Source organism: Callorhinchus milii, unplaced genomic scaffold, assembly GCF_018977255.1.
Source record: "Callorhinchus milii isolate IMCB2004 unplaced genomic scaffold, IMCB_Cmil_1.0 Scaffold1, whole genome shotgun sequence".
In the NCBI taxonomy this organism is placed as follows: Eukaryota; Metazoa; Chordata; class Chondrichthyes; order Chimaeriformes; family Callorhinchidae; genus Callorhinchus; species Callorhinchus milii.
The window spans coordinates 126,073,475-126,094,359 of record NW_024704742.1 but is presented as its reverse complement, the minus strand read 5'-3'; the positions used below and the strand labels follow the sequence as shown (position 1 = coordinate 126,094,359).

At 40.2% G+C, this 20,885-nt stretch overlaps 1 protein-coding gene across 1 annotated transcript in view; it reads right to left on the bottom strand.

Moving 5' to 3' along the window:
• Positions 1-337: 337 nt before the first annotated feature.
• Positions 338-20,885, bottom strand: part of LOC103177884 (potassium/sodium hyperpolarization-activated cyclic nucleotide-gated channel 1) — a 130,942-nt gene continuing 110,394 nt past the window's right edge. The window contains exons 7-9 of the mRNA XM_042339965.1: positions 18,101-18,265; positions 1,037-1,215; positions 338-979 (exon numbers count right to left, since the gene is read on the bottom strand). Of these exons, the coding sequence (XP_042195899.1) occupies positions 338-979; positions 1,037-1,215; positions 18,101-18,265 (986 nt within the window). The remainder of the gene's footprint in view (positions 980-1,036; positions 1,216-18,100; positions 18,266-20,885) is intronic.

Genomic DNA, 20,885 nt, shown 5'->3' with positions numbered 1-20,885 from the left:
GAGATTTTGTTTCAACAATATTATTGATCCAGTTGATGAGTTAGTGTTACATAGCTCTTATTTTACAAGAGTTTATAAAACAAACCAGCAAGTCCAAAATCCATCAGAAAGGAAGACTGGTGACTTATTATCTACTAGAACTCAGAAAATTATGGTTCAAATTGTTTATTCGGTCATTCTTTACATTCGTTGAGCTGTGCAAGTCATGAGGGTAGCGGTGTCTAAGTTGTCAGAGGCTGAGACGACTAACCTCATGAACTGGCTGACTTGCAGTACATTGGTGCAGAATCCCAATATTTAACATGACAAGGTCGGCACTCGATGGAAACCTTCAGGGTCATAAGTTGGAGGGAAATCGAGGTCTTCCTGGATCGCTATCTGTACTTAAGACTGTAGATGATTCCCTTTTGGGGGCTGGTACCGAAGTGGATGGCCCTCGAACTGGTGGCAATGCTCCTGAGGACATGTGTCGGAAGAGAGACACCCTTTGAGGAACGTTGGTGCGGATTCCTCCTTGTAAGCTCATGCCTTGTGTGGTGGAAAACGCTACGGGCGATGTTGATGCTAATGACTCTCCACAGGATGGGTGAGGCTGGACAATGAGCGGCGTCACCTCATGAGGCAGAGAGGGCTGAGAGGCGGACAGAGACCGAACCTCTCTGCTGAGACTGCTCGTATGCGGAGCCTGTGTGCTTTTGTTGGAATCACGTCTGTGGGTCGGGCTGTGTGCTTGCTGCTGCTGTATCAAAGATATCTGCGATACGTTTGGTGAACCATACTGGAAAGTTCGGCCGGCTAATGGGCTCTGCACAGGAGGGCTCGAAAGTGCAGCGGAGTAGGAACTGGGAGACGGCACCACCGTCTGATGAGGACTAGGTGTTGGTGAATTCTGGTTGGGTAAAGTCTGAACCAGCTGGGCTTGTCTCATGTGCGACTGAGAAGATGGTGAACAGGTACTGAAGCTAGGGGGTGGAGTCTGCTGAAAATCTAAGTGAACTGCATACGGAGATTGTGACTGGGTAGAAGCCTTGAAGACTGAGTTACCAGAAAACGAAGGGGCAAGCACACCCAATACTGTGGCGGGCGCTTCAATAAAATGCACCATCTCCCTGTCTTGCTTCACCATCTTTTTAAGCAGTTCTGTCTCTTGGTTATTAAAAACACCCTCGTTCAGATCCCTTTGGACCTTGTGTAGAAGTAGTGAGTTTTTCTTTCCTTTAAGAAACAAAAAGCCAACAAAAAATACTTGTCATGACACAGTACTGCAGATGGGTTATTCTACATGCATAATGATAAATTTGATAAAATAACAGAAGATAACCCTTCAGCAATAACAACCAAAGAAACACGTAAGGGTTATCCACCTATCTTTCCTGATGAACCCTCCTTTATCTGCCTGTATTCCTGGGTGTAGTTCATTCTGGAAAAGTAAAGATGGCATCTTTTACTGACATCTTAAAAATTATATATTACACAAATAGTCACTGCTTCAGAGGGTTATAGCACGCCAATATCCCCCAGGTTAATAATGGCTTTCAATCTGGGCATAGCAACCCACATTAGATCATTTTGTTAACCTTCTTGGGAACAATTTGACACCACAACCCTAATGAAAAAGCAGCCAATATTTGTATATTATATAGGGGATGGCTGGGAATGCATGATAAAGGTGCATGCAGTATCAAGGAGGGACCACATACACCTTGTAATCCATCACCCACCATCTGTTAATACTTTATACAGCATAATACAACACTTTGATGAAATGTGATGGATTAACTGGGATGTAGTGGATGATACAATTGTCATAGCTGGATTGTCATAGCTGAAATTGTCATTTCCAATTAAAACAACTGATTCATTAATCTGGAGAATGAGGATTACTAGTTGGTTTCAATGCCAGAAGATGAATGTTACAGGGCCAATTTGAACTATTCTTTTCGAAAAGAAACTGAATGATTTAATTTGGTTCGCACATTATACTGTGTATGGGCAAGGTGCAGTCATCATATGATTTACTCTTTGAATTCAGTCATATACCATTACAGTACTTGATGTGCACTGATTCAGATAAGTAAGAGCCTCAGTGGAGAATATCAGAGGCCAGTCCTCCCCATCCCTCAGCTAGACCCTCTGTAACTATCAGTCTTTTGGAAGATGAACATCCTCTCTGTTATAACTCAAAAGGGGAAACCTATTCATGCCATGTGACAGTACTATCAACAAGTCAAAAGAAAACCCAAGTCCGCACATATCTTGCTAAATATCCCTGCAAACATACAAACAAAAAGGTGAAATGAGAAGCTTGTTCTACGTAGAAATGAAAAATAAATTTATAGATCCAGGAAACATGCTCACTTTTATTCACTGTTTGGATCCTGACACCTGGTTCTGTCCATATTATTTGTGTTAAATTAATAAAATTATGGATAGAAGGCAGGGGCGTAAAATGGGGGAAGTGTAATTCCAAAATTACCAGACCAGAATGAATGACTTTTTTTTCAGATATCTTTTTATTCCCTTCTCTAACATTTTCTCCCCTCCTCTCCCATCCTCAAGTACTGATTCTTCCTCAGATATCTGCTCTGTCAGTACTGGCATCCCCCAGTATCTTACTCAAGTGACTATATCTCATGTGTGAACTGAGACAGCGAGTGTCAACAAGATACCTGACCACAGGAGACAATCACAACCAACCTCCATCATGTCAGGTTGTTGTATCAGCCTGCCTCAGTTAGCAGAGCTCTTAGATCAGAGGGTTATGGTTGAAGCCTCACATTGAGACTTTGAACTCGTAGTCTAAGAAAAAAGTCTCAGTTAAGACAAAAATGTATAAATGTTAACTTAAGATATGGTATTCAGCAGCTTTCTTCAAAAAACAAATCTGCAGATAAATCAACCTCAAAGTACTTAGAATACGCTAATTTGAAATGTGCCATTGCAAGCTATTATTGACATGAAATTATCACTTGTGCTATAGGCTTGATTCCCAGTTTTGCATTGTGCTGCTGGTAAATTCCTTCAACTAAATAAGCAAGGGTTCTCAGCCGTGAAAAAATGATATCTTGGAGGGAGGCTTGTAGCAGTACATACAAGAGACTAAATGGGGTTGAGAAAGTGAACCATATTTTCAGATACAACAAACAATCAGAACAAGAAGGTACAGGTTCAGGGTTGTGAAGGGCAATTTTAGGACAGATACCAATAAGTATTTCTTTACCCAGAGGTAATTACTGGCTACAATGGGATACCAGGAACAGTGTTAAGAGACAGTTGATATTGTAATGGGAAGACAGGAGGGTGGATATTCTGGAAGGATGAGATTAAATGGTGTTTAAATGGTGCTGAAGGGGTTTCTTAGTCTAAACCTCTCGCAATCTTGTGAATTTCTATTTCAGTGGCGTATATTCATGCAGCACTTTGGACTGATATGAGTTAACCATTTATTTTTGTGGGTTGCCTCTTAGTTTTTAAACCTCGATACCCCCTGTTGAATGTCGAAATCACAACAACAGCTGATGGAATGAAAACGCTACGTGACCAGCTCAAAGTCACTGAAGTAAAGTGGAATGAGAAACTCAGAATAACAAGATTGTTAACATTCAGTTGATTGAGTTAATGCATGGATCTGGATGAAAAACAAGGAATTCTTGGGAAGATTGAATTCCGAATAGATTTAACTATGAACAGATAAGAACGGGTGGATAGTATTAAAGAATGCTAATGAATGCAATGTAAATTTTGTCACATTCTGCAGTGAATCATAGTTTCTTATTTGCTTTGTGTCAAGGAAAATCATACATGCTGAATGTTATAAAATAGTTACATTGGAGTGAGAAATGCTTGGAATTATCTGAATTGACACAAACTCTCTGCTATGGCTAATAGTTGCAGCTAACTAAACTCAGCCTTATTAGCTCTCAATAGCGTTTAATGACAAGGGCCTCCTTTCCTTAATGGATACCTGCTGTGATAACAGATAAGTGGGAGAATTATTTCCCTCTCTTAAGTGTTGTAATAAGCTGATTTTTATAGCATTAAGTGATTACATGGCAACACCTCACAACCAGAAATGCATTGATTTTACAAGTGGCATATTTACAGTGCATGCATGGAAACATAAGACAACAACTTGCATTTATATAACGCCCTTTACCCGAGGTAGCATCCTGGAGCGCTTAACAATGGCAGAGTCTGATCCCGAGCCAGGGGGAGAGGGAGGGGGAAGTGACTGTAAGCACGATCAAAAAAGGTCTTCAGGTGGGATTTGAAAGTGGGGATTAAGGAGGCAAGGCAGGGGGATTGGGGAGAGAGTTCCAGAGCTTTGCGGCCTAGTGACTGAATGCACGGCCGCCAATGGTGGAGTGGAGGGGGCGAGGGATGAACAGGAGTATGGAGCCAGTCGAGGGGAGGCAGCAGGTGGTGGAGTGGGGGGTGAGCAAGGCAGAAAGGTAGGGAGGTGCGAGGGCATGAAATGATTTGAAAAAGACACACATTTGAGAGGCATAATAATAGACTGATGCTATCATTTCCAAGCAAATAGGTAGTTGTCTGTCTGCTACCCCCAAACCACCTTCCACCTCCTCCCGCAAGGAAAATACTCTGCAGATTTTGTCCTCTCTGAAGTCTCCTGAATTCCACTTTCCCGAGCAATCATTGGTACGCTTATGTCGCAAGTGGGGGTAGTTAAGACTGTGTTAAGATGTGTCTAAAGAGCTGATGATGAGCCTGGATTTGTTAGAATGAATGAAGAGTGACTTGTAGGGACTTGTAGCCTGGGGAAGTGCTGTTGAACAGATTGTCCTCAAGATTTTCATTATTTTCAGTAATTAATAGGAAGTGGAGGATTTTAGCTTTGTGACGATGGAAATTTACAACACAATTTCATTTTTAAACTCAAGGGACACAAAGAGGCAGATGGGCTCCTTCTGTACTGGACATTTCTGTTTCAACAGGAGTGGGTGGGGAGGAGGAGAAGGAGGGGATGTTGGGCACAATATAAAAGTTTCCGGTTTCTTTTCTTATTACTTTATTGAAATCTAAAGTGATTTTGATTTGCATGCAGATGGGTATTTTGTATTAATGTACATAACTAAACCCATTAAACACAGTGTCACCCTGGCTCAGCTTATAGCACTCTTGCCACCAGGTCAGAAAGCTGTGGGTTTAAACTTCACATCAGGACTTGGGGCTCATAAGCATTGTGACACTCAAAGCAGTGCTGGAGAGCCCAGGATTGTTTGAAGTGCAGTCCTTTGGATAAGATATTAAATTAAGGTCTTGCTTGACATCAGTGAATGTTAACAATTCCACGTCATTCACTATTTATAATAATAATTCTTACATTTGATATAGTGTCATTCACAAGAAGAGGATATCCCACAGGGCTTTACAGTGCGTAGTGACTGTGAATTAGCAGGTGAATGCAAACAGCTATTTTTACTCACTGCACTGTCCCACATGGAGCCTTGAAAGAAATTAACAATTTTATCTGGGGGATTGTTAGCCAGGAGCTTTTTGAACAGTGCTACAAGATCTTTAACGTCCACCCGAACAGGCAGACGGGACCTCAGTTTAATGTCTCATCTCGAGGATGGGATCTCCAACATCACAGCAAGTCAGTCTAAATTATGAACTCTAAAGTCCCTAGTCAGGGCTTGAACCCACATCCTATTGTCTCAGAGGTGTTTCTCCTGGAGTCTCAGAGGAATCCTCAAAAAACTCTATATAAGATTTGTTAAACATAATTTCCCTTTCGTAAAGCTATGCTGACTCTGCCTAATCATGTTATGATTTTCTAAGTATTCCACGAAGACGCCCCTAATTAAGGACTCTAGAATTTTCCCTACCACCGATGTCAGACTAACTGGTCTATAGTTCCCCATTTTTTATCTCCCAGCCTTCTTAAATATCGGTGTTACGTTTGCGACCTTCCAATCACTGGGAACCATTCCAGAATCCAAGGAATTTTGGAAGATCAAAAACAAAGCATCCACTATTTCTGCAGCCACCTCTTTTAAAACCCTAGGATGCTGGCCATCAGGTCCAAGGGATTTATTGTTTTTTATTCCTATCAATTTCTCTAGTACTATTGCTTTACTGATGTTCATTTCTTTAAGTTCCTCACCAACATTAGCCTCCAGGTTACCTCTATTTTCGGTAAGTTTTCAGTGTCCTCTAACGTGAAGACGGAAGCAAAATATTTGTTTAATGACTCTGCCATTTCTTTACTCCCCATTATAATTTCTCCTGTCTCCGCCTGCAATGGACCCACATTCACTTTTGATAGATCTCTTTCTCTTTATGTACCTGTAAAAACTCTTACAATCTGTCTTTATGTTCCTAGCTAGTTTATCCTCATATTCCATTTTTTCCCTCCTATTCAGTTTCTTGGTTTTCCTTTGCTGGTTTCTAAAGCCCTCCCAATCCTCAGGTTTACTGCTCCATTTGGCAGTATTATAGGCCTCTTCTTTTAATTTTATACTTACCCTAACTTCTCTAGTTAGCCAAGGTTGAACCACTTTTCCCGTGGTATTTTTATTTTTCAAGGGAATATGTGATCGCAGGGAAGTATGTATTATATCTTTAAAGTTTGAAAGTGCTGGTCTATCGTCATATTTTTAAATCTAATTTCCCAAGCTATTTTAGCCAAATCTTCTCTCATACCTGCAAAGTTGGCTTTATTTAAATTTAAGACCCTTGCTTTGGATTCAACTATATCACTCTCTAACTTAATGTTAAATTCCATCATGTTATGGTCACTCTGCCCTTCCAGAAGGCTGATTAGTTCTATAGCACTTGCATTTCTTCTAAGAATAAATATTAAGTACTGTCCAATCTTCTCTTAGTCTAAGCATTTTTCTGATTGGTACATGGACTAAAAGTAGGCTAGAAAAGTTATAAACTGATCCATAAAACAGCAATAAAACATTTGCAAAGCCTTTATATTGTGCTCCATTTTACATGAAAACTATGCAGGCAGAGGATTCTCCATATCACCCATCAAGAAGTCCTCTATATCATCTAACTAACGGGTTTATTTCTATAATATTTAACCAGAAGGTTTATCTCTGTACTATACAATGAAACGATTTACACTGTGGAGCTCAGTGGTTAGAGCACTCGCCTCGCAAGCGAGAGACCTGGATTTGATTCCCGGCAGGGGGAAACGTTGGGCAAGTAGGAACCCTGTTAGTAGTCGGTTGCTACTGTCGATTGCAGTAAGTAGGAAACCGGTTGTTAGCCAATTGGTGGATCACTTTACCGGGGGTAATAATCCCTTCAAAAAAAATAATAATAATAATTTAGTCACTCAATCCATGACTGTTGGTGGGACACTGTTGTGCGCAATTGGCTGCTGTGTTTCGCCCACGAAGTATACAGTCAATTCACTTTACAGTGTATTCTGTGAAGCGCTTTGAGACTTCTCAAAAACGTGATTAAAGTGCTATATCAAATGCAAGGATTATTATTATTATAGAGACCACTCCAATTCAAAAGATTATGTACAACTTTGACTAAAATTATTCTCAGGAAAAAAATCTTCAATTGATAAGTTTATTGTATATTCATATGCCTCTAAAGAGCTCTTTCGGGTGGCCAAAGCTTTTCAAAATTGCTTTTGGAACTGGGTTTTAACCAATTCAAGGCTTAATTATTTTGAAACTTGCTCAAAAACCCAAAATGGATGCCACAAGCCAGGAGGAAGAAAACAACAACAACAAGTAACATTTGTAAAGCGCTTTTCACGTCAGGATGACAAAAACATCATGATGATAAGACAGTGTTTTTTTGGGTGATGGTGGGGTGGGGGGTGGAGGAGTGTTAGAAAAGTTACACAAAAGTAAAGATTCTGTAAAAGAAAAATACCTTTAAAGAAATCAAGGTATAGGAGAGAAAATGTTGGAAGATGGAAGACGGAAAGCATGAAATAATATGAAAATATTTCTTATTTTTAATTGTGTTTTATGCTTTTCATTTTATAGTTTAGGGTTAATATTTAGGTAATATGCATTATCCTAACATTTGAGAGGGTTATTGCAATAACGTTATTGTCTATATTATTACTATTGTCTATATTACTAAGTCTACATGATTTATTATTATTAGTTTACTTCATGTTTGTGGGGCTTTGCTGCGCACAAAATTGCCTGCAGCGGTCACCTACAAAATACAGTCACTTTAGAGTAAAATCCTGCAAAGTACTTTGATATGTCCTCCTGATGTGAAAGGTGCTACATCAAATGCAAGGATTATTATTATTATTATTGTTGTTGTTATAATATTGTTTGTTTCAGCCTCAAAGAGCAGCAGTTGAAAACATGCAAAAAAAAAGTGGCTTTGGAGACCGGAATCTGCCTGTTTCTGTCACCACTCTGAGAATTATAATAATCCTTGCATTTGATATAGCCCCTTATTACATCATAGAGAGGTCTCATAGTGCTTCACATGATATACTATGAAAGTGGAGTGACCGTGTATTTTGTTGATCAAGAGTTCTTATTTACCAGGAATTGGCTGACTTTTCAATTGGGGCTATTTCTCTTGCTGAGGTTTATAGCTATCATACTATCACTATCATTTTCACTATCACTATGATTGTCACTATCACTATGAGTTTCATTATCGACATACAACATGTCAGGACTTTGAACTCATTTTGTCCAGGCTGATACTCCAATGGAGTGTGGGGATGTTGTGTTATTGGAGGGGCAGTCCTTCAGATGAGATATTAAACGAAGTCCCATCTACCTGTCCAAGTGGACATTAAAAATACAGTGGCACTATTTGAAAAAAGGGAGTTTCTCCAACAATCCCCAAAAATAAACATGGCTGTTTGTGGAACTTTGCAGTGTGCAAATTGGCTGCTACTCCTGCCTACAAAGTCAATCGCTAAACTCCACAATATATCCTGCGAAGCACTTTAAGACATCAAAGGCTCTATATCAAATGCAGGATTATTATTATTTTAACAGGAAAGAAAGCTGGGAAAACAGCAGGATTTTCAAAAGAAAAGGTTTGAGCATTGCTCATTGTGGAGACCAGATCAAAGAATAAACCCAACAAAGTCTCCAGTGAATTGTGAAGGACAGAGCAAAGGGATCATATATTTGCTAATTGAAATAAATAAAAGAAAACAATGCAAACTTTCCACCATGTTGCTCTTTTATGGTCTTGTCCTTTCCAATTAACATGAATTAGATTGTAGACAATGGTTATGAAACCTACATCACACTCGTGTGCTGCAATATCCCTAATGGGATCACCAGCCTTTGTTCCAATTAGTCTCAATGTTTCAAGTTTGAAAACAGAATTCACTTTGCTAAATGGAGTGGAAGTTGTCTTGTTATCAAATGCAATTTGTCAATTACAGACACAAGGTTAATTGACCTAAGGCTTACTGATAATACAATGATAATCCTTACATTTGGTATAGTGCCTTTCATGTTGGGAGGACATCTGAAAACGTTTCAAAGGATAGAGTGGAGTGATGTGTAGGTGAAATGCAGCAGCTAATTTGCGCACAGTGATATCCCATAAATTACCATGACGTGAATAACAATTTTATTGGGGGATTGTTGGCCAGGACAATGGGAAAAACTCCCTCCTCTTATTGAATAATTCCAATAAATTTTTAACATCCACCTGAACTGGCAGAAAGCAGTGTAACATTGAAGGCAGTGTAATATCTCATCCGAAGGATGGTACCTACAATAATGCAGCCCCCCCCCCCACCATTCCCCCCCCACCATTCCCCCCCCCCTCCCCAGTACTGCATTGGAGCATCAGTTGAGTGTCAGCTCAATATGTGGCTTGAAACCCCAACCATCTGACTCTGAGATGAGAGTGTTACCAGCTGAGCCAGCCTAATACTTCCACGTGAAGATAATAAATCTAGACCTTGGTAGAAATTTTCCCCAATATTCTCTTTGTGAATCACTCTAAATTAGAGGCTTAATGAAATGTTGGTTCTCAACTGGCTTATTTTCTAATAATAATCCCTGCGAAAAGCAAAAACAATAATAAATTGGTCATTTTCAATCCATGACTGTTTGTGGGACACTGCTGTGCGCAATTGGCTGCCGCATTCGCCCACAAATATGCAGTCAATTCACTTTACAGTATATTCTGTGAAGCGCTTTGGGACATCTAGAAGACGTGAAAAGCGCTATATCAAATGCAAGGATTATTATTATTTTATTATTTTTAATTTTTTCTGTGTTTGGGAAGCAATTTAAATCATGTGTCATGCAAATGGCATTAACATCTGGAGTTGGGTTTTGTCTAGTCAGATGTCTGATACTTGCGGAAACCCATTGCCTTGAATAAGAGTATCCAAACCAAACTGAAAATTTCACATAAATTAAATTTAGTAATATATAAAACTCAATGGTAAATTAAATGATACAAGAGATACAGGATCATACTTGTTTTAATTTTGAAATTGGGAAACGGCCAAGGGTTCTCAAGGGTTTTTTCAGTTATGTGCGTTCCTATATTCCTAACTAAGGAAAGGCGCTTGCAGTTTTCTCAGTATTTATAAAGTTACACAGTGAAATTGCCTGACAATATGATGGGATCTGACTGTATAGAAGCATGAACATGCTGCATCTCAGCAATAGAGGGGAAAAAAAACAATCTCATCTATAATGCCTTGGGGAGGAACAGAATAGAGTCAGCTCCCTCCCCACAGAAAGGTCCCTGTTCAGCTTTCCTGTGACCCTAAGTATCTGTGTTGGAATGGGAGTGGAGGAGGTCTTGGATTAGATTGAGTTAGATTGCTTGCCCACACTCTCAGCTGCAGCTCACAGATCACAAGAATAGGAAAGAGCTCCAGGCTCCAACACAGTCTTCGAAAAGTTTTAGCTACAGGTAAGAAGAGAATAGAAATTGAACTCAGAGGTTAATAACATGGAAGTATTCTCAGAGAACTTGTAAGCCCAAAAAGCTTGAATTGAACCACTTCTATTTTATTGAGAAATAACTGAATTTCACCCAAACTCAGACCATGTGGAGTTTGGAGGTTTCTGTCTCGTGCATGAAAATAACACATGGCGTTATGTTATTTACACTCACAGAGCCATCATAGGTGGGTCAACGTTTGCCTAGTCTTTTCTCCTCAAAACCCAGATTATTATTTATTATTAATAATAATATTCTAGTATTCATTTGTGTTATATAAACAATACAGATTTGTTTCAAGTTTTGCATTAAAAGTGGATTATTATGTTGAACAAATTTTACAGTGGTAAACAGCAGCTAACTAGAATTAGAGATTATATTTTAATCTATACTGACTCCTGATATGCTCCAGTTTCAGTAATGTGGCCTTGACCTTTATAGATGACCACTCAATCCAAGAATATTTGTGGGAAACTGCTGTGTGCAATTGACTGCCACATTTTGCCCACAAAATACCCAGTCAATCCACTTTATAAAATATTCTATGAAGCACTTTGAGACGTTTCAACAACATGATAAGATGCTGTATCAAATGTAAGGATTGTTATTATTATTATTTGGATACTCCATTATGGGAAGCACATTACTGCCATGGAATGGGTGCAGCTACAATTCATTAGGATGTAATCAGAGTCTAGTTATGTGGGGAGACTTGAAAAGTTGCGATAGTTGTCAATAGAATCAAGAAGATTAAGAGGGAAAAAGTCTCATGGAAGTTTAAAAAATAAGATAAATAGAGAAATAATTTTCCTTTTGCTGACTCAATAATAAATTAAGGATCACAACCAGAAGAAAAAAGGGAAGGTTTATACAGAAGGTTATTACAATATCACCTACACAAAAAATGGGATATTGTACCCTTCCAAAGAAAAAATACGTTTGTCAAAACAATATTGCCCACGCAAAAAAATAGTGCCTGCACTTTACAATATATACTGTGACATACATTGTGACGTCCTCCTGATGTGAAAGGCCCTATACCAAATACAAGGATTATTCCTTTTATTAATATCACAAGATTGTGTCAAATGATGAAGGATCTTCAGACCATCTGATCTCAACTCTTCCAGAATACCCACCCTCCCACCCTACCATCCTGCCGTCTGGGCACCATGCAGTGTGTTGCCACAAATGATTATCACTGTTGATAATTATGACATCTCCCGTTCACCACCCCAAGTCAGATGATGCATTTTAAAAGGAAATTGGTTAATTACCTGAAGATACGAAGCGAAGAGGATATGGTGAAAGAGCAGGGGAACGGGATTGAGCAGATAGTTCCAATAATGAGGGAGCTTGCACAGTTACACACACAATGGACCAAATAGCCCATTCAACATATTACTGAGCTGTAATGAAGTCTATTGTTGAGGAGTAGGGCCTGTGGTAAATTTCAATTTGTGCAAGAATCAATTTTAACATTCACTGGCCTAGCCTGAAAGCAGATGCTTTTCTGTTTCCAGAAAATTGCATTTAATTTGAGAAAGCAAATGACATCTCCATTATACCTGGTGGTTAGTTCTAACGTACTAAAGCCATTTGCCATCTGTCCTCTTTATCATGCAGCCACCCTCACTCTCAAATTCAATAAGTGGCATGACACGGACACAATCTAATTCAGCAGCTAAAGCACAATGTACCACCACGGTAGCTAAATAGACAGCGGATATCAGCAATGACACTTCAAGGAACAGTACTGGTCAGTGATTTATTGTACTTTTATCTCAGACTGAATCATTTACATGCATTCATCCAGGGTGATGGTGGGGCTCCTTCAATTCTTAAAACTGTGTTAAGCCTTTTCAAGAAAGAGAACTATCTCATCTCTTTGTTATACGTAATGAACAAGGCCAATAAAATTGCATTTGTCTCAAAGGAAAACCGGAATAGGAGACCATTCAGCCGTTCCAGCCTGTTAAATCAGTTTATTAGATCTTGGCAGGTATTTTAATCCCAATGCTCAAGCCTTTCACCAAACACTTTATTAGCCATACCACCCAAGTATGTGTCTGTTTCTTTTAAGCATCTTCTGTTTAAATCTCTCCATTTAGTCCAGGATCAATCTCCAGGTTAATACTAGAATAGGTTAACTCAAGCTGAACTGCACACTAGTACAGTCACTTTGAATGTTTTCAATTAAATCACAATCATAGTGCAAGTATATGACACATTTCTATACAGTGTGTACAGATGGAGGAGAGGGCACACTGGCACCTTATGAGTGAGAACAAAACATTTTTCATTGATGCATTTTAATAATAATAATCAATGCTTTGTTGGTGATTTGAAGCCCAGAAACAAAGCAATTCACCTGGAATTGAAAGTATTTCGTAGAGTTCTTATTAACTAAGAAATAACTTGATTTCTTAGTTATGTATACGTGAGAGGGAAGGGAACATAGGGGTGTGGGGGAGGCTAGGGAGGGGAATTGGGATGGGCGGAGACTCATGTCTAGTAGAAACACTGGTATGGATTAGTTGGCCGAATGGCCAGTTCTCAGCACCTTGGGACGTCCTCCTGATGTGAAAACCGCTATATAAATGCAATTTGTTGTTGTAAATTTCATATAAAATCTATGTAATTCCATGATCTTGCTCCCCCCTATCTCTACGGCATCCTAACCCTTTACCATTTTGCTTGCTCCCTCCGTTCAGTGGGCTCAGGCCTGCTTCATGTATCCAGTCTCACTCGCCCCACCATTGGCGGGTGGGCCTTCTGCCACTCTGCCCCCACCCTCTGAACTCCATCCTGCAGTCCCTCCGCCTCGCTTACCGCTCCCGCCTACTTCAAGACCCATCTCAAGACCCTCCCCTTCGACTGTGCTTTCAATCACCCTGCTTCCCCCCCCTATCCTCCCCCCTCCCCGATCCCAACCCTCAGCTTGGGTCCGAAACTTTGACCAGCGCCTTGGGACGTCCTCCCGACGTGAAAGGCGCTATACAAATATAATTTTGTTGTTGTAATTCATCTAAGCTGTGCTCCATTTAATGTATTCAAAGACAATACACAAAAAGTGCAGTAAGGATTCTCCCCTGTGATTCATCATGGACTAACATGACAACAGATGATGCTGCTCTTAGCACTTTGCTAACTGCACTGCTGTGTAAATGCTGGTGAGTATCCAGAGCTTGTACGCCAAAGCCCAAACTGAAATGAGAGGCAACACTTTTTACGTTACAGGAAGACGCAGATGGCAGCACCATCTGCATTCTAGATAACACTCTCCAGGAACAAATTATGGACACAGAATTGTAAGGTATTCAGAGAGGAACTCCAGAATATAAAGGTCACTGGAAAGAAGCAGCTCTGCAGAGCTATGAAGAAAATAATGAACATTGCAAATACTGCAGATAGTCATCACTGAGTAAAGGATCTACTCCTACTCCAGCTTCAAGGCTTTGCATTTTTTTGTAATCTTCACCTAAAGCATTCATCAGCCTTTCTCCAATGTTTATATCACGTTCCCCATCTGATCCATCCGATCATCAGCGGATGAGCTTTCAGCCATTCTGCTTGCTATCCAGCCTGAAGCTCCTCTGCCCCACTTCTCCCTTCCCACCTTTAATACCTTTCTTTTCTACTGCACATTTGGCTACCATCCCCTCCCCCAAACTTCCTCATCTCCCCCCCGACCCCCAGCATATGAACCAGTTTTAGTTTATTTGTTGAATTTTGGTCAAATTCAGGACATGGGAACAAAATTGTGGCATGTAACATAGTCAGCAATAATATCATCACATTGACGAAAAATATAGTTGAAACCAATACATTTATTTAGTGTTTTTCACGACAGGAGGATGTCCCAGAGTGCTCAACACTGTTGGCTGGGCACAGAGCTGGGGATGGAAGCTGAAGGGGGTAGAAAGGGGAAAAATGACTGAAAGCATGGCCAAAAAGGTACGTCTTGAAATGGACCTTGAATGAGTTGTGGGAGGGAGGGAGTGAATAGAGATGAATAGAGATGGGAAGAGGGAATGGTATTGCCTTCTGTGCATGCAAAGCTCCACTCACAAAGGTGGATACAATCTTAGAAAAGATTGTAATGTTTCTATTTTCTGGTACTTTAACCTTGCAGGGAGTTGACATATCAAACGTCTTGGTAAATATACACAACTTTCTAATTCTTAGAAGTTTATTAAGAGGTGTGAGGAGGAGGGGGGGAGGGCAGAGAGTAGGGTTATATCTCTATCTGAACCATCACACAGCAGCATACCCTATCATCTTTTGCAAGTCTTTTTTAGTTCAAATTAAATTTCAGTCACCGATCTGAACTAATGTTGTGAGCATCCGCAACCTTTGTTTTAATCAAAAAGTGTTTATAAATGGCAAAAACTGGTATGGCCCAAGAAGAATTGGACAGAAGCTTCTGAAGCTCCTGAAATCTTGTAAGGGTCATGCACATCTTTTTAATGAGTGAGTTTATTGGTCAGGGAGTATAAGACTAAAAGCACCTTGGTTATTTAATACTGCGGTTACACGACAGTTTCAAAAATAGTTTCTGAATAGCTTTTCAGGGACTTTTCAATTACTTTCACCTTCACCAAATAAATGTCATTGAAATAATTATTTTACGTAGCAGAACAGGACACAATCTGCGCCAAGAAGGGTAATGTTCTGCCCACAAAATACAGTCAATTCACTCTACAGCGTTTTGACATGTCTTCTACATCAAATACAAGGATTATTATTTATTTTTATTATGTTAAAAACATTTATTTACACAGATTAAAATCAACAGTGGGAATTGGTTCGCAGGACTACACACTCATTCAAGAAATAGTTTGATGTTGTAATGGAAGTGGCAAAAGATGAGATCAAATGGTGTTCTTTATTCTTACCTCTCTTGTGGTCGAAAGAAATATTTGTTTCTCACTCCTGCACAAGCAGAGGCCTTTGAATAACATAGTGTCTCTAGAGCCCCTACTGATGGTTTGAAGTCTTTTCTTCTGTTATATGATTTGAGAATATCTGGTGAATTGTTATGTTTATCAAAGTCCTGAATGTCAGGGTTGGGAAATAGAACCTTTTTTCAATTGTGGCACTTGCTGGTAGAGTCAGGTCAGCTATATTGCTGCACTCCACATTAAGATTCTCTCCACTCTCCTTCCATAATGTGCTGTAACTCACCTCATAAGAGCACTCCCTACAACATGAGCGCATTAGGCCTCTCGGATTACGAGTGACAATTTAGCATGCTTGGTCACATTGCATGCATACAATACAAATTACATTTGTATAGCACCTTTCACGTTGGGAGAACGTCTCAAGGTGTTGAACAGTCAGGGATTTAGACCCGAGCAGGAGGGGTTTAGGATCAGGGAGAGTGGAGGACTGGGAGGGTGGCCGAAGATGCGGTCGAAGAGGAGGGTCTTGAGATGTGCCTTGAAGGAGGCAAGGGAGGGAGTGAGGCAAAGGGAATGTGGGATGAACTTCCAAAGGGTGGGGGAAGAGAGGCTGAAGGCCCGACCACCAATGGTGGGGCGGGCCGGGGTGGGACGTGGAGCAGGTCAGAGCCTGCTGAGCGGAGGGAGCAGACAGGTTGATATGGGATCAGCAGGTCACAGAGGTAGGAATGAGCAAGACCATGGAGGGTCTTGAAGGCGAGGAACTAAAGTATTTTGTGCACATTTGAGCAGCACTTCATGTCCACATCTCATGTGAAGTGTTGCTCAAATGAGTGATTATCCAGTTCGCCAGGTCTCTGCTATATCACTATAGTAAATATATAAGGCAAATTATTGAAATAATAAAAAAAACTACTGTAGGGTCCAAATTTCATAATGATTTCATAATGAAGATAAACACGCATCACAACAATGCCAAGACTTCTGCTACAAAGCATTCTGTATCCTGTGGGTCAGCGGGCTGCACTTCCTGTTATCTTAAACAATCTTCACTCAGATTCCCTAATAAGGAATCTCTCCCCCCATTGGAAACTGCTGTGTATCATTAATAATGATAATAATCTTTGCACTTAAGATTATTATATTTGACCCCAAAGCAGGGTAAATATTAACTGGTAAGGCAAGGAGAAAAATTATTAGACCAGAGACAGCAAAAATACCTGAGAAAAAATACAAATCAAAGGCACAATTATGGAGAAGTTCAAAGGCTCACTTAATTTAACAATGATATTGTGACACCAGAGTTCTCTGGCCATGGGTGGGATTTTACTTCAGAACCTTAGATGAAACCTTAGATGTTACTTTATGATTTAGAAATGATCGATTAACCCATGGGCAATATAACTTCCCCCACCTTCCTACACCCCCCACACCCCTGCCTAAGTGACACTGTACTCTACACTTCAAGTTCTGACACATGCCATAGTCCTTTCCTGTTCTCCAATTACCCCCCACCCCCAACACACACACACACTGCCAATTACTGCCCTTTCATGCAACAGGAAAGCTACAGAGCAGCAAGGCGCAAATAGAGATTGCAAACCAAATGCGTCACTCTTGAATTCATTCTCAAACACCTATGTGCTCAGATAGGCAGAGATTAGGGGCTGTTGGGGGGCGGGGGGTCATGATGTGAAAACAAATAATGAAAAATAAAATATAAAGTTGGAGTTTTGTGTTTCTTTTAAAAAGAGTTGAACAATGGAAAATGTCTTAAAAAATGTCTTATCCCACAGGATAAATCTTTTGCCATGAAACATTGAGTTGGACTTTTAAGCCACTATATTTTCAGAACCATTTTGCTTGCAAGCATTTTAAGTTATAAGTGTTGTTTGGAGGTGATGGGGGGGTGGGGGTTAAATGGCCTGTTATCTGCTGTTATCTTTACTGGCCTTTCTACGCAGGTTTCTCAATAAGGGCATTAGTTTCTAAAGTTTGGCGTCTAAAATTGTTTTTGCGTGCAAGCAAATATATTTATGACAATACAGGAGCTTTACTTTAAAGGTACGAAATTCCTCTTGCCTCCAAATGCAGCGAATTTGCTGTTGTGTGCTTGGAAAATGAGACTCCTAATGTGAGCACGCATCAACAAAGTCACTTTCCTCTGCAGCAAGACAAAATTCAGCCCCAAGATTCCAAGTGAATGAGGTTTGTGCACTGCAGAATTCAGTAGTTTCACTAGACATTTCGTTGGCAAAAGAGTGTTGATAAAATCACCTTAAATTTAAACTTACCAATTCTGTTCAGTCTGTCGATTGCCACGGTTTCAAATGCTCTTCGCATCATTGGGTATTGCTCCAGCACTTCATTGAAATTGTCCACGGAGAGTGAGTACAGCCTACAGTAGGTATCGGCTTTCACGCTGGCAGTACGTCGGCCCTTTGTTAATAAGCAGATTTCTGCAGAGAGAGAAAAAGTTATACATATAACATCTATTAGCAGCTGTAACTGGAAGTATGCCTAATCTTTAATTCTTCCACGGTCTTATCCCAACCAATCTCTGTGACCTCCTCATACCCTACCAAATCCACCTGCTTCCTCTGCTCAGCAGGCTTTGGCCTGCTTCACATCTTCTGCCTCACCATTGGCAGTCGGGCATTCAGTGCAGCTACCCCGACTCTCTGTAACTCCATCCCAGAGTCTCTTTGCCTCACCCTTTCCCTATTCTCTTTCAAGGTCCGTCTGAAGACTTTTTTCTTTGACCCCACTTTTGTCCATCTTTCCCTTCTCACCCTCTTGCCCCTCACCTGCTTTGGCCCCCACCTTCAGTTTGGATGCAAACCCTGGCCTTGGGATGTCCTTCCAATGTGAAAGGCGCTATACAAGTGTAAATTTACATTGTACTACACTGCCAGCCTGGCTTAGTTGGTAGCACTCTCGCTATACCAAATGCAAGGATTATTATAACATCGAAACGTCTCGCAGAGCTTCACAGGTAATTACTGTCACAAGAAGTGACTGTTCATTGGACAATAACAACTTGTCATTTGGACATGTGTGTATGGATGGTGTGTCTATGGATGGTGTGTGCATTCGTGGGGTGATGAGTCAGTTGTGTACATGTAGGGTGTGCATGTGCATTGTGTGTATGTGTAAGATGCACTGTGTGTAACTGTGGATGTGTATTGCCATTGGATAAGGGCAGCATCTACATTGGCTGTGATAACCGTCTCTGATTAAATAGCCCACTGACATTCATTGGTTAAACTAACACATGAAGATTAGTCATCGTGGAGAAATCTGGGGGGTAAGTGATCATAACATACCTTTTGAACATTATATTGAACCATCCGCAGTACTCTATTTCCCTGAGTAGTTATTTTTAGGGATGAATCTTTTCCTGATTGATTTTAGGCAGCAAATGTCTTGTAATTTTAGCCAAGATCTTGCTGTTTAGAAGCTGGATTTAGCAGTGGTTGGTTGTATTAATGTGGAGAGCAGATAGTAGCAGGGACTCTACCCCCGCTGTGTGTGTGTGTGCAGCACTGCACTGCTGTGGTGAAGGCTGACCTGAGCTGGATGATTTAGTGGTACTCAATGTACTCAGAACCTACGCACATTGGATGATTAATAGAGACTATGAGAATCCCCGTCACTCATCTCCAACTGGCTGCACAAATCCGATATTTACATCCGAAGAAGCCAGCGTCAGGAAAGTATTCAGAAGGTTAGAAAACGTTCTCATTATTGGGAACATTATTGATACAATTTCACACCTCAGTGGCATTTTTAAAAGTAAAGTAAAGAATTGGTCCCAAAGCAATGAATGTTCTCACAAAATTAGTTTTAAATAAAGATTCACACGTTTTGCTTTATTTTTCCTTCCAATTTTCTCTCTTTCTCTCCTTGTGCCACTGATTGTTGCTAGTGAACAGTTCAGAGCATAGGAAAAGGAAAACATTATTCTCTGGGCTCTGGGATGCTATCCTGCTTGAGGGGCACTAAAAACGCAAGTTTTGTTCTTGTTGTTATTCAGCTCATTAAGCCTATTCTGCCAATTTATTAGATTGCGGCAAATCTTTTAATCTAATTTCTCCACCTTTATCACATACCTCTTAATACTTGACACATAACTATCTTTGACTAATCCTCCAGGATCTTGCCCAAGTGACCATTTATAACGTGGGAGTCCAGCGAATATTGGCTGGTTATTTGATCGAGGGAGCAAGCACAAGAACCAACCCTGCTGAGCTCACTTTCACCGGTATTGATATTTCCAGCTGGTGTCATTGTGATCAGGAGCAGGAACCGTGGCTAAGTTTACCCAGGGCAATCTCTGTATCTCTGCTATGCTCTATTACATTTGTTGAGTGCTTTGAAGTGCAAGTTATTGTTGTGGCTTCCCTAACTGAGATCAACTATTACTCAGGAAGGACCAAGGACTGAACCTTGAGAATATCCGTCTGAATATATCAGCACAAAGGCAGGTCATTGCTTTCATTGACTGAGTGTGAATGCATAAAATATTATTATTACATTCATATTACGAGTTACTAGGGCAACCATTATAAAGACAGATTGTAAGAACTTTTACAAGTATATAAAGAGAAAGAGATTAACAAAAGCAAATGTAGGTCCCTTACAGGCAGAGACAGGAGAAATTATATTGGGGAATCACTAAACAAATACTTTGCTTCTGTCTTCACGTTGGAAGATACAAAAAACTTACCAGAAATAGTGGGGATCCAAGAGACTAATGTTAGTGAGAAACTTATAAATTAACATTACTGCATTTCATTCACAGGATGATTAACTGTGGTTTTTCACCATATGTATGTACCAGGTTGCCAGAATTCGAAGAGTTAATATTGAAAATGGAGCATTTGAGAAGTGAGCACTCCCTCTCAGTCTACTGCTCCGTGTAGCCTCCATCACTCTTGGAAGGTGCGCTGTGGCTTTAACCTTCAACCCACACCTGGGGCGTAGATTGTAAAACTGCACAATAGCATTTTCTGAAATTCCAGCTGTCTGGAAGAATATTGCTAACGTTGCTGAGTGTCTTTTCCCCAGGCAACAGAA